The following is a 13,947-nucleotide window of genomic DNA, read 5'->3' as shown; positions in this document are numbered from 1 at the left end:
CAGTTAAAATCACACAATAAAACGGTTAAGAATGGAACAGTTACCACGATGAAATAAAATGAAACAAGGCAGCGGCAGAAACGTCAAAAGCAGGCCTCCGATTCAGTGGGAGCTCACAGGAACGCAGCTCCTGAACCGTTCTGAGAGTTCCACCTCTTTGCCCGTTGAATAGTAGGTGCAGCTGCATAACATTCCCTGGATGAGCTCCACCGCCTATTCTTCTACAAAATGACCCCTGATCATAAGCATCCTCAAAAACCAATGGCACTGCTAATACGAAACAGAGATGAGTGATAACTTTCCCCCAGGGAAACCAGGAGGTGAGCTGCCCTGCCCACAAGCGGACACTCTGAGCTTTTGCTTCGGAAAGGCCCCTGAGCAAGCGCCAAGGTATCCGGGGCTGGGGGGGGGGGGGGGCGGAGCCGCGGGAGAAGGCGATTGGCTGCCCGGGCGGCCGTATGCAAACGAGACGCGAGCGGAGGCTGCCGGGAGTTCTGGTTCTTGGCTTCTTTTGCTGCGAAAGCCGCCTTCTGAACGCGGCTCTGCCCAGAATGGTGCGCGGGGTGCGTGTGAACTTGAAGGACGGCGAGGGGTGGGAGGGGGCAGGCGGCGGTGGGGCTGGGGAGCCGCTGTGACTAGAGAGGGCAGCGGGGCGCGGGTAGGTGGGGCGGCGGGGGAGGGAGAAGCCAAGATCTTACTTTCAGGGATCATTTCTATAGTTCCTAACTAGAGAAGTGCATTCGGAAGTGATCGGGCGAGCCAACCGCGGGGAGGAGTCGAGGTGCTCTCTCCTGAGCGGGAAGCTGGCAGGGGGCGCTCCTTTGCGGGGAGCTGCTTCTCTGGCCTTGATGATCGTTCCGCCTCCTCCGTCGGGGGAGGTTGGAGGGAGAGAGCGCGATCTGAGCGGTTGGCTGCCCACCCTTTTTTTGGTTCGGTTGCAAAAATAGCCCATCTTTCTGTCCTCCGGAGTCCTCCCACATAGCTTTCTTTCCCCACCCCTGATTTTCCCCTGCAGCACACACTAAACAATGCACTTTCCAACTGGTCTTTACTGTTGGGAAGTGCATTTATTTAGTGTGTTGGACAAAGCAGGAGTCACGTGGCACCTTTAAGACCAACTTAGCTTTATTCAGAACGTAAGCTTTCGGGTGCTCTTCAGCACACTTCATCAGACGAGGAATCCAGCACAGTGAGCAGAGCCGCACATAGCTGGTCAGCAGTGGCCCAGAATGCAACAGGGTACACATTTAAGAACCAATGACAGTGAAGCAAAATGAACTGGTTTAGAATGTAAAATGGTACAATGACAGAATAGTAAAATTAACAAATTGAGCAAATCTGAGTAGCACGAGCATGCGAAAGCAACAAAACAGCAGTATGCCGTAAAGTATGCAGATTGCTTTCGCATGCTCCTGCTACTTAGACCAAAGGTTTGCTCATGTCAAGCATCGCTATTTCTCAATAATCAAGCTTTTGTTATTGAATCAAAAGTTGCTTTATTGTAAAACTCCATCGCTTAGTGAACGACAGAATCCTTGGAAGTAATGACGTATAGAGATTCGAACAGTTACTTTATAGGAAGACTTCAAAAGGATAACATACAGATGCAATTTGAGTCACGGGTTCAAAGGCTACTAGCTGGTATCTCTTTTATTGCTAAGGAATGCAAGCTAATAAAAACATCTCCCTTTCTCACACTTTCTCAGAGAGTAGATAAGACCTGTCTGTGTGATTCTGGAGGAGAGGCGCATTACATCTTTGCTACAAGGCTAACCTAAACATCCTCAGACCAGATGGCATTATTAGGCACCCTTTAGTTGTAAAGGTGGGGGGAGCAGGCCAGAGTGGTGTTCTGCTCCGTGTCTGTTGGGCCTGCATGACACATGTAAATATGCATGCTTGACAGCTCAATCTGTTAATTTTACTATTCTGTCATTGTACCATTTACATTCTAAACCACTGCCTAGCAGATCATTTCACTTCACTGTCATTGGTTCTTAAATCTGTACCATGTTGCATTCTGGGCCACTGCCTACCAGCTATGTGTGGCTCTGCGCAGCTATGTATGGCTTTGCTCACTGTGCCGGATTCCTCGTCTGATGAAGTGTGCTTATAGAGCACACGAAAGCTTACATTCGAAATAAAAATGGGTTGGTCTTAAAGGTGCCACTTGGCTCCTGCTTTGTTCAAATGCTTCAGACCAACACGGCTGCCCGCTTGGATCTATTTAGTGTGTGCGGTAGCAGCCACTCTTTCTGGCCGGGTCTCCTGCCTTTCCTCCTTACAGAGGAGCCATCAAGCAAGCCATCTGCTCCCTTGAACCCAGAACTGAACTTTATTTTGCCTTGTGGGTTCCAGGGGACTCCAGCCTCCTCTCCACGTTTCTTTGTTCGCTCGTGGAGCGGCAGGCTAATGTGCTGCTCTTCTCACATCTTCCTCACAGCCGCTCACCTAGAAGCACCCAGGACTTGTCTTGCTTGATTCTAAATGGACCTTCCTGGTAACCATCCCACCCCTGCAAGTAAAGGGTTGAGGAAATCCTGCATCACTTGAATCGGAGAAAGTGGGACTGCACACAAAAGCCTAGACCAGGGGCAGCCAAACTTGCTTAATGTAAGAGCCACACAGAAGAAATGTCAGATGTCTGAGAGCCACAAGACAGGGAGGGAGAGGGAGAGGTGGAAATAAATCAACTTTAACTTTAAATGAGTTCACCAAGCCACCAGCTGGCTTGGCGCGAAGTGATTTAAAGAGCCTTCTCCAAGCTGGCCAATGAGGCAGTGGAGGTTTCGAGAGCCACACAACATGTGTGAAAGAGTCGCATGAGTTTGATATCCCCAGCATTGGTCAGAATCTGCAGCTCTCCCAGATAAGAGTCCGCACACTTAACCACTACACTAAACTGGCTCTCCTGTTAACAACGCAAAGAACCCCAGCTCCATTCATAGAACTCAGCTGGCTGCAGCCCTCAAACATGGGACATGTTCTCTACCTAACAACAGTCCAAGAGCGGGCTCCCGGGTCCCTCGTGGTAGCGTTGCCGAGTACCTTGAAGCCCCCAGTGGGGGACTCTCCTCGCGTGCGTTTCCCCTCCCAAATGGCTAGAGCGTCCGGGAAAACCATAGAGTTTCCCTGCAATCACCTAGAGCGGTCGCCGCACGACGTTGCCGGCGTGATGACATCACTTCTGGGCGATGTCATCACGCCGGCGACGTTGGGGAAGGTTCCCCCCACCGGCCAGATGTGGGCCGGTGGGTTGGGAAACTCCCGGGCGAGAGAAACCCCACCCGGACTGGGGGCTCGACAGCCCGACCCCCCTGGCCACCAGCAGGAGATGTTGAGATGTTGAGGAGAGTTGCCAGATCCAAGTTGGGAAACTCCTGGAGACTTAGGAATGGAGTCTGGGGAGGACAGAGACCTCAGTGGGGCACAACGCCACCGAGTCCGCCCTCCAAAGCATCCATTTTCTCCAGGGAAAATGATTTCTGTAGTCTGAAAGGAAGTGTAATTCCCAGGGATCCCCAGGTCCTTCCTGGAGGCTGGCATCCCTAGCCCAAAACTGCCATGAATATTGCCGGTTTTTGTAATCTCTGTAACTGTACCGGGAATGTTTGAGGGAGTTATATTCTGCTGTGCCTTGCTTGCTTTGCTTTTGTCCGTACCTTACAAAGTAATCGTTATGCCCTGGTGGAGAGGCCTGTGTCTGGTTCTCAAGGACATGCTGTCTCTTCCTTAGAGACTGTCTTGGCGCCTGCTAACAGGCAGTGCAGGGGGCTGGGTTAGAAACTCTCACCTCTGCTTTGTGCGGACTTTTTACTCTGAATTTCGGTGGGCACGTAACGGCTCGGATGTGGGGTACATAGGAAAGGAAAAGAAAGGTCTCCTGTGCAAGCACCGGTCATTTTCGACTCTGGGGTGACGTCGCATCATGACGTTTTCACCACAGACTTTTTTTTTATGGGGTGGTTTGCTATTGCCTTCCCCAGTCATCTACACTTTCCCCCCAGCAAGCTGGGGACTCATTTTACCGACCTTGGAAGGATGGAAGGCTGAGTCAACCTTGAGAGCCGGCTAGCTGAATCCAGCTTCCGCCGGAATTGAACTCAGGTTGTGAGCAGAAAGTTCAAACCGCAGTACTGCAGCTTTACCACTCTGCGCCACGGGGCTCCATGTATAGACCTGGCCCCAAATTTGATGCAAAGGGTCACATTGCTGTGAGGTGTCTATCAACAAAATGAGCCTTATCTGAAAACTGGAAAGGCTTATCTGAACACCAGAGAGCCAGTATGGTATAGTGGTTAAGTGTGTGGACTCTTATCTGGGAGAACCGGGTTTGATTCTCCACTCCTCCTCCAGCAGCTGCTGGAATGGCCTTGGGTCAGCCATAGCTGTCACAGGAGTTGTCCTTGAAAGGGCAGCTTCTGGGAGAGCTCTCTCAGCCCCACCTATCTCACAGGGTGGCTGTTGGGGGAGAAGATACAGGAGATTGCAAGCTGCTCTTAGACTCTAATTCAGACAGAAGGGTGGGGTACAAATCTACAGTCTCCTTTTCATTCTCGATTATTGAAGGCTGTTCAGGAGCTGACAAAGGCTAGAAGTTTAGAAACCCCGCTGGCAAGGAGGTTCAAGTTTAACAGGACGATTAGGGTACGTAAACGTTTTCAGAAGGTGAAAGTAACAGATGCCAGATGCCCCGGGCCGCTCACCTTCCGTTGAAACTGGCAGAGAAATCTCCATACAGGCAGCTGATTGGGCTTTCCGAAACGGAGGCTTCCCAGCAGCTCGGCGGTTTATTTTTGTGACATCCGCACTGGAGAGCCGTTTTCCGGAGCTGCAGCTTAGAGAAGTAGGACTCGTGCAGTGTCCGTTCACATGATCTGTAATGAGAGCATCGCATTTTTGTAAACGGAACAATACATTTATGTATGCAGGGCTTTTTTTGTAGCAGGAACTCCTTTACAGATTAGGCCACACACACACACACACCCCCCATGCAGCCAGTCCTCCTGGAGCTTACAGGGCTCTTAGTCCAGGACCCACTGTAAGCTCCAGGAGGATTGGTTACATCAGGGGCGTGTGGCCTAATAGGCAAAGGAGTTTCTGCGACAAAAAAAGGCCCTGTGTACGTGGACGAAACAGATACTACAGAATCACTTTTGCTGAAAGCAAGTGAGCAGGGCACGAAAGTGATCAAAACTGCCTTAGGGAGCATCCAAAGGGGAAACCTACACACCTCCATCACAATGCGACAGGGACCAAACCTGGCACAATCTGAGCATTTCTCTGGCTGTGAAGCACTGAGCGCCTAGTAAGTATCTGGAACAGTCCCGGTTTAACAGAGAGAGAGAGACAAATTAACGTCCAGCTTCACTGCACAAAGGTCCAAAAGTTCATTACTGCCAAAAAATATTTCCAAAGTTCCAAGACTTCCAAATGTGCAGTGTTCCACTACCTGTAGACAGCTTGCCAGTTTCGGCAGGTACGAGCAGGGCTTTTAATCCCTCGTTTCACTTTGGCTTTATCCAGCTTTCAGAAATTCATTTAGGGCATGCACGAAGCAGGGCTTCTTTTTGAGCAGGAACGCCCGGGGATACAGTTCCGGCCAGCCTGGCATCAGGTGGTGCCAGGCTACGCAAATGAGTTCCTGCTGGGCTTTTTCTACAAAAAGCCCTATGTAAAACAATGGTGACATCGGGGGGGGGGGGGGTTATGGCCTAATACGCAAATGAGTTCCTGCTGGGGGGCAGTGGTGACATGGGGTGTGTGGCCTAATATGCAAATGAGTTCCTGCTGGGCTTCTTCTACAAAAAGCCCCATGTGGAACAATGGTGACATCGGGTGTGCGCGCGCGTGTGGCCTAATATGCAAATGAGTTCCTGCTCGTTTTTTCCTACAAAAAGCCCCACGTGGGGCAATGGTGACATGGGGGGTGTGGCCTAATATGCAAATGAGTTCCTGCTGGTTTTTCCTACAAAAAGCCCCACGTTGGGCAATGACGACATTGGGGTGTGGCCTAATATGCAAATGAGTTCCTGCTGGGCATCTCCCACAAAAAGTCCCATGTGGAACAATGGTGACATGGGGTGTGGCCTAATATGCAAATGAGTTCCTGCTGGGCTTTTTCTTTTAAAAGCCCCATGCGGAACAATGGTGACATGGGGGTGTGGCCTAATACGCAAATGAATTCCTGCTGGGCTTTTTCTATAAAAAGCCCAATGTGGAACAATGGTGACATCGGGGTGTGGCCTAATTTGCAAATGAGTTCCTGCTGGGCTTCTTCTCCCAAAAAAGCCCTGGCAACACAACTTTATTATACATCCAAGTGACAGTTCCAAATAGTCTTTGGAAATCTTTTTTTTTGCAATAACGAACTTTTGGACCTTTGTGCAATGAAGCTGGACATTAATTTGTCGCTTAAGTAACCCACACGAAGGCCCTCGTGCATGACTCGTTCCATTTTGTAAGGGCATGCTTATGTGTTTATCAATTTATGAGAGGGGGTGATTATACTTGATATATTTGTACATCTCCTTTGAAGTTGTTTTACTTGTTTGAGATTGGTTATTGTGGAAACCTTGCCTTTTTCTCCAGTCAAACTGGGGATTGTAAACCTTAGGAAAAGTTCATCGTCACTTTGGGGGTCAGGCAGCAATTTTTGGCAAGGGTTCCTGGAGGGTCTTGGGGGTGGGTTTTGCCATCTTCTGGGTGTGAAGCAAGTGTCTCTTGGGGCATGAAGGGGGGAGGTATTTGTGAATTTCCTGCATTGTGCAGGGGGTTGGACTAGATGACCCTGGAGGTCCTCATCCAACTCTTATGATTCTACCCCACCTCATCCTGGTACACACACTTTCCACATCCAATTAACAAGACTTTTCTGCCTGTTCTGTTTAAAAACCGTGCATTGTAATGGAGGTTAAATTCTTCCTCGGGGCTTTGAAACGCTGAAGAAACAAACGGCTCATGAAAATTGGTGTGTCACAAGCCGCTAACTTTTACCTGAGGCTGTTGGGGATTTGCAGCGTTCCAGCTCCAGTGAAACCGGGCCATCTGACAGCTCCGTAAGGCCTAAAACGGTGCAGAATGTTACAAAAGGTGTATCAGCATAACAACACTGCAAAATTCAATTACCGCAAATAATAGATGGTGCAATAGCTGTGACGAGACGCAAACCAAGTGAACTGCCTGCACAGCCCTGACTAGATGAGGATCCCTCTTGTAAAATTGGGTGCCGCAGATCTGGTCTCTGGGGCTGAGTGGGCCCCAATCGAATTGAGCTCATCTGTTCAGAGGAAGAACTGAATGCGGCCCTACACTCGACCCCATCTAAAACAAGTAACTGGCCCCAATCTTTCTGCAGTCCCAGATAATGGAGGGGTGAGTGGACACCATGGCATTATACCCTGCTGAGGTCTCTCCTCCCCACAAACCCCGCCTTCCACAGGCTCCACCCCCAAATCTCTAGGAATTTCCCCAGTCCGTTATTGGTCACTCGAGCCTGCTCAGTTGCACGCACTCCACTGGCTACTGCTATACATCTACCAGGAACACACAGGAACACAGTTCCAAAAGGCTTGGTGTCAGGGGGTGTGGCATAATATGCAAATGAGCTCTTGTTGGGCTTTTTTCTACAAAAAAACCTGTGCAAAACAATGGTGATGCCAGGTGGTGTGGCTTAATACGCGAATGTGTTTCTGCTGGGCTTTTTCTACCAAAAAAACCAAAACCAAAACGCCCTGCTATCTATCTAGATCAGGGTCATTCTCTGGATCTCAGCTCTGATTTCAAATCTTTGAGTTCCTTTCACGGCTCTTTTTTCCCAAAAAGTCATCCTGGCCTTTGAACACAGACGTGGCAGAAAAGAAGGCTATCGATCAGGGGTGTCAAACTCATTTGTTATGAGGGCTGGATCCGACATAAGTGAGACCTTAACCGTTTTCGCACACAGCTCACCTCGGAGCCACGTCCCTCTTCACCGCGCAGCGTCTGGTCGGATTTCCCACCATCTGCGCCGGAGGAGCAGGAAGAGTCGCGGCTTCTGCGTCGCAAACGGAAATCGCTAAAACCCAGTTTCCGTTTGCGACGCAGAAGCCGCGGCTCTTCCTGCTCCTCCGGCGCAGATGGTGGGAAATCCGACGAGACGCTGCGCGGTGAAGAGGGACGTGACTCCGAGGTGAGCTGTGTGCAAAAACGGTTAGTGTCAAGCCGGGCCATGTGTATACCTATTTAAGATTAGGTAGCAGAGATGTAAACTTTATAAAGGACACAGACAAACACAATTAATCTTTTTAAAAAAACTTAAAACATGCTTAAAGTGTGAGCACTTGTTGGTCTTAAAGGGGCTTTCTTTGTATTTCTCCCATGAGATCCAGGAAGCAAGCAAAGAAAGCCCTGGCTCTTTCCTTCGTTCCTTGGCTCAGTAGCTCTGTTGTGCAATTGAAAGAACAAGTTCTGGAAGAACAAGTTCTGCCTCCCCCCCCTTCCTCCTCAAAGGAGGAGCCTCAGCCAATGGAGAAAATAGAGGCTTTGCTCTGTAGCTCCTGTGCTATTGAGCAAGCCTTGCAAAACAAGCTGTGATACAGAAGGAAGCAAGAGAGAGGGAGAAGGAAGCAGATGACAGCACAAGGGCCTGATAGGAGCCCTCCGGGGGCCTGATTCAGCCCCCGAGCCACATGTTTGACACCCCTGCTGTAGGACACAGGAAGGCTTTGAGAAGATCTCTCCCAAGCAGTTAAATAAACTACTGTTTTGACACTTATCATAATCCATTAAGCCTCTTTTTGAAAATCAGAAGCTTCAGCCATGCTGAGCCCTGGGGCCTCTGATGTCACCAATCAATTTACTGTCAACTGGGATTGAACGAGATGTCATAAAATGTTCTCAGGGGTTCTAGCTGCTCAGAGGGCAAGCAACAAGAAACTGTTTCCAGTCCAGCTTCAGCAAGGAAAAGCGTGGCTGATTCACATAGATTTAGGGAGAGGCCAGATAGGACATGCAGAAGACTGGAAAACTGAGTGAGAAAAGGGAGGAGAAGGAGACTGTAGATTTATACCCCGCCCTTTTCTCTGAATCAGAGCGGCTTACAATCTCCTTTATCCAGTTTGGTGTAGAAGTTAAGTGTGCGGACTTTTATCTGGGAGAACCGGGTTTGATTCCTCCACTTTCAGCTGCTGGAATGGCCTTGGGTCAGCCATAGCTCTCGCAGGAGTTGTCCTTGAAAGGGCAGCTGCTGTGAGAGCTCTCACAGCCCCACCTACCTCACAGGGTGTCCGTTGTGACGGGAGAAGATATAGGCGATTGTAAGCCACTCTGAGTCTCTGATTCAGAGAGAAGGGCAGGGTATAAATCTGAAGTCGTCTTCTTCCCCCCACAACAGACACCCTGTGAGGTGGGTGGGGCTGAGAGAGCTCTCCCAGAAGCTGCCCTTTCAAGGACAACTCTGCGAGAGCTATGGCCATTCCAGCAGCTGCAAGTGGAGGAGTGGGGAACCAAACCCGGTTCTCCCAGATAAGAGTCCAAGCACTTAACCACTGCAGCAAACTGGCAAGAGTTGCTAGCTCTGGTTTGGGAAATACCTGAGGATTTTGGGGATGCAGTCGGGAAAGGGTGGGGTTTGGGGAGGGACCTCAATGGGGTACACAACCATAGAGTCCCGCCTTCCAAAGCAGCCATTTTCTCCAGGGGAACTAATATCTGTAATCTGCAGACCAGCTGTAATTCCAGGAGATCTCCAGCTACTACCTAGGGACTGGCACCCCATGCTTGTTGAATAGGGTTGCCAATCCCCAGGTGGTGGCAGGAGATTCCCCGGTTTGGGGACCCTCCCCCCGCTTTAGGGTCATCAGAAAGCGGGGGGAGGGGAGGGCAAAGTCTGCTGGGAACTCTATTATTCCCTATGGAGATTTATTCCCATAGAAAATCATGGAGAATTGATCTGCGGGTATCTGGGGCTCTGGGGAGGCTGTTTTTTGAGGTAGAGGCACCAAATTTTCAGTATAACATCTAGTGCCTCTCCCCAAAATACCCCCCAAGTTTCAAAACGATTGGACCAGGGGGTCCAATTCTATGAGCCCCAAAAGAAGGTGCCCGTATCCTTCATTATTTCCTATGGAAGGAAGGCATTGAAAAGGTGTGCCGTCCCTTTCAATGTGATGGCCAGAACTCCCTTTGGAGTTCCATTATGCTTGTCACGGCCTTGATCTTGGCTCCACCCCTAATGTCTCCTGGCTCCACCCCCAAAGTCCCCAGATATTTCTTGAATTGGACTTGGCTACCCTATTGTTGAAAGATTTCTCCCGTGCCTTTCCCCAAAGCCCCAAGGCCCCTCGCACAAAAGCCACAAAAGAAGAACAGCAACGTGAAAACCAAACAGTACGACAAAGAGGGACACCAGGAGGAGTTCAAATCAAAAAAGACCAAGAGAGGCGTACTAGAAGTCCAGCCATGGCTACAACTAAACATTAGACATGAAATGCTCTCGGGAGCAGCCCTATCTTCAGCCTATGTCTAAAGACCACGACTGAAGGATTCAGATGAAGGAGCTTCAAAAATCTTAGCATTGTTGCTGAAAAGAAGGTCCAGTTCCATGCAATGCTCCCTCTAAACTGTGGAGTCTTGTGAGCAAAAACTCTGCTTTGTGAGCTGGCATTAAACTTGCGAGCTCCTGCATAAATTAGTTCGCTCTGGGGCCATCCCTCCTGAGCTAAGACAAAAATGGGTGAGCTGGAGGCTACAAATCTGTGAGCTAGCTCACGCTAACTCAGCTTAGTGGGAACACTGGTCCAATATGCTTTCCTTAAAAGGATGTGGTGGGACTCCAGTTGGTACGGAATGCCACAGTTTGGCCAATTGCATGCTGGACTTTAATTCTGATTCGGCCCGGTCCTCAAACTGACATTCTGCACTCGCATCATGGAATCACAGAAACCAACTCTAATGAGTTTATGATTCTAGTGTAGAAAATCAGTTTGGGGACAGGGCTAGACCAGGATTTAAAGTCTAGTGGGAGCTAGGGAGAGCAACCAATGCCCATAGCACACCTCTTCTGGGGGCATTCCATTAGTTATCAATTTTCTCCCCAAGTTCAGTTCAGTTTATAGTACGGGTTATTACCAACAGCCCTTCATGGCCTAAGACCCTTCTGTCTACCAGACTGCCTCTCTCGATATTCTCAATTGCGATCGCACCACTTCTCTGAGCAAAGCCTTCTGAAGGGTCAGCCTTCAAAGGAGGGAAATTACCATGGCCCCAACTTGAGCATTCTCTGCCAATTCACACATTAGGGGCAACCAAGGGGTTTTTTTGTAGCAGGAGCTCCTTTGCCTGCACACCCCTAGGCTTGCCAATCCCCAGGTCCCAGCGGGGGTTCTTCCGCTTTCCCAGGCTCCTTCCCGCCCCCAGTCAGCTGGCCGGTTGGGGGAAGTCCCGCCCCCAGAGGACCATGTGATTTTCCACCTCCGGAGATGTCAATCTCCAATTGAAAGGCTTCCTCTTGGGATGGGGTGTCTGTGTTACTTGGAAGAAGTTGGCAGCAACTCGTGAGTAGAGAGGCGAATCTCTTGCTCCAGAGTCGCCAGAAACGGGGGGGGGGGGAGGAAATGTCTGCTGGGCACTTCATTATTCCCTATGTGGAGATCGATTCTCATAGGGTATAATGGGGAATTGATCTGGAGTTATCGGGGGCTTTGGGGGGGGCTGTTTTTTGATGTAGAGGCACTAGATTTTCAGTATAGTATCTAGTGCCTCTCCCCAAAATACCCCCCAGTTTCAAAACAATTGGACCGGGGGGTCCAATTCTATGAGCCCCAAAAGAAGGTGCCCCTATCCTTCATTATTTCCTATGGAAGGAAGGCATTTAAAAAGGTGTGCTGTCCCTTTAAATATGATGGCCAGAACTCCCTTTGGAGTTCAATTATGCTTGTCACACCCTTGTTCCTGGCTCTGCCCCCACTGTCTCCTGGCTCCACCCCCAAAGTCCCCAGATATTTCTTGAATTGGACTTGGCAACCCTACACACCCCTGATGTAGCCAATCCTCCTGGAGCTAACAGTAGGCCCTGTATGAAGAGTCTTGTAAGCTCTTGGACGACTGGCTACATCAGATAAGAGTCCGTACACTTAACCACTACACCAAACTGGCTCTCAGTGAGATTTTGCTAAGTTCTCTCTAAGAGAGATCCCACTAAACTCAAAAAGCTTATGAGTTGTCTCCAGGGCTTTTTTTGTAGTGGGAACTCCTTTGCATATTAGGCCATATACCCCTGATGTAGCCAATCCTCCAAGAGCTTACAGTAGGCCCTGTAATAACAGCCCTGTAAGCTCTTGGAGAATTGGCTACAATAAGAGGGGCGTGGCCTAATATGCAAAGGAGTTCCTGCTACAAAAAAAGCCCAGGTTGTCTCCAACTGCAGAGATATCAAGCGGAGCTCCACCCATCCTGGCAGACCTAATTCCATACCTTTTGCCATAGTAGATCATCCACTAATCTTAGGGCTCCTGCAACTACCTAACCTTGGCAACCTCCGACAATGGCCGTAGAAAAGGGAATGAAAAAAAATCACCTGCTTTTGTACAAATTCCCAAAAAATCTCTGCTGATTGCTATGACAGAATAAGGGATTCTGCGATCCCTGTGAACAAATCTTTTGGCCAAGTATTTAACGAGAAGCGCAATCAGAATGAAAGGGAGGCATAGCAGAACATCGGCACCGGAACAAACATCTTCCACACGTCACGTCCAAAAGAAAAAAACGGAAGAGCATGCATGTTGAATGTGTTGACGATGCACATTCAAAGTCACATACCAGTCTCGACAAAGCAAGAGGCCTAATCGTGCTGGGACTTACTCTGATAGGAAGTACGGATCCGTTTCGTTAAATCAGGATAAAAGTTAGAGAGGCCACGCATGCAAAAGTTGTCTTTGGGTCATGCCAGAACACACCAGCACCAGCAGCAGGCAGAGGGGAGAGAGAGAGAAACAGTCCAAAGTGAAAGGAAGTGATACCAAAACCAGCATCTCGGCAAACTGAGGAGCGGGATGCTTTTCACAGACCTCTTTCGGGTCAGGGATGGATGAAACAGAAATGGGAATGCAAGATGGGTGGGGGAGAGATGGATGAGGAAGAGGCAGGGTGTGCGTGAGGTAGGGTTGCCATCCCCCAGGTGGGAGAAAACAACAACCCCCGTGTACAAAACACACCATAAAATATATATACAAAATAATTCTTAAAGTCTATATTAATTTCAAATAATACCAAATACACAGTATATCAAAAAGTTTCACAAAAGGAAAGGAACCACAGTATATCAGTGTCCAGTCCTTCTCCTTTCTTGTTTAATCCTGTGTGGTATCCAAATTCCTTATAAATAGGCTTGCCAAGTCCAATTCAAGAAATATCTGGGGACTTTGGGGGTGGAGCCAGGAGACTTTGGGGTGGAGCCAGGAGACATTAGGGGTGGAGCCAAGATCAAGGCTGTGACAAGCATAATTGAACTCCAAAGGGAGTTCTGGCCATCACATTTAAAGGGTCGGCACATCTTTTCAATGCCTTCCTTCCGTAGGAAATAATGAAGGATAGGGGCACCTTCTTTTAGGGCTCATAGAATTGGACCCCCTGGTACACTCGTTTTGAAACTTGGGGGGTATTTTGGGGAGAGGCACTAGACACTATACTGAAAATTTGGTGCCTCTACCCCAAAAAACAGCCCCCCAGAGCCTCAGATACCTGCAGATCAATTCTCCATAATTTTCTATGGGAATAAATCTCCATAGGGAATAACAGAATTCCCAGAAGACATTTCCCTCCCCTTCCCCCACTTTCTGACGACCCTGAAGCGGGGGGAGGGCCTCCAAACTGGGGGATCCCCTGCCCCCACCTGGGGATTGGCAACCCTACTTATAAACCCTGGCTCCAAAGGCGATGTTCTCTTACGTGCCCGTCAACTTGGATCAC

The 13,947-nt window shown here is 49.3% G+C and overlaps 1 protein-coding gene and 1 non-coding gene across 3 annotated transcripts in view; one reads left to right on the top strand and one right to left on the bottom strand.

Moving 5' to 3' along the window:
* The window catches only part of STXBP5L (syntaxin binding protein 5L), a 145,420-nt gene that overhangs the window by 19,924 nt on the left and 111,549 nt on the right, over nt 1-13,947 (bottom strand). Inside the window, exons 19-21 of one of the 2 annotated variants that reach the window (XM_060236808.1) lie at nt 12,841-12,912; nt 6,997-7,065; nt 4,707-4,877 (exon numbers count right to left, since the gene is read on the bottom strand). In XM_060236808.1, the coding sequence (XP_060092791.1) occupies nt 4,707-4,877; nt 6,997-7,065; nt 12,841-12,912 (312 nt within the window). The remainder of the gene's footprint in view (nt 1-4,706; nt 4,878-6,996; nt 7,066-12,840; nt 12,913-13,947) is intronic. The other variant, XM_060236809.1, reaches the window with a different exon arrangement.
* On the top strand, nt 689-908 carry LOC132570634 (small nucleolar RNA U3). Its single transcript, XR_009555342.1, has one exon. It is a non-coding gene; the product is annotated as a small nucleolar RNA U3 (small nucleolar RNA).

The sequence above is a fragment of the Heteronotia binoei genome, chromosome 4, assembly GCF_032191835.1.
Source record: "Heteronotia binoei isolate CCM8104 ecotype False Entrance Well chromosome 4, APGP_CSIRO_Hbin_v1, whole genome shotgun sequence".
Lineage (NCBI taxonomy): Eukaryota > Metazoa > Chordata > Lepidosauria > Squamata > Gekkonidae > Heteronotia > Heteronotia binoei.
This window is presented reverse-complemented; position numbering and strand designations above follow the sequence as displayed.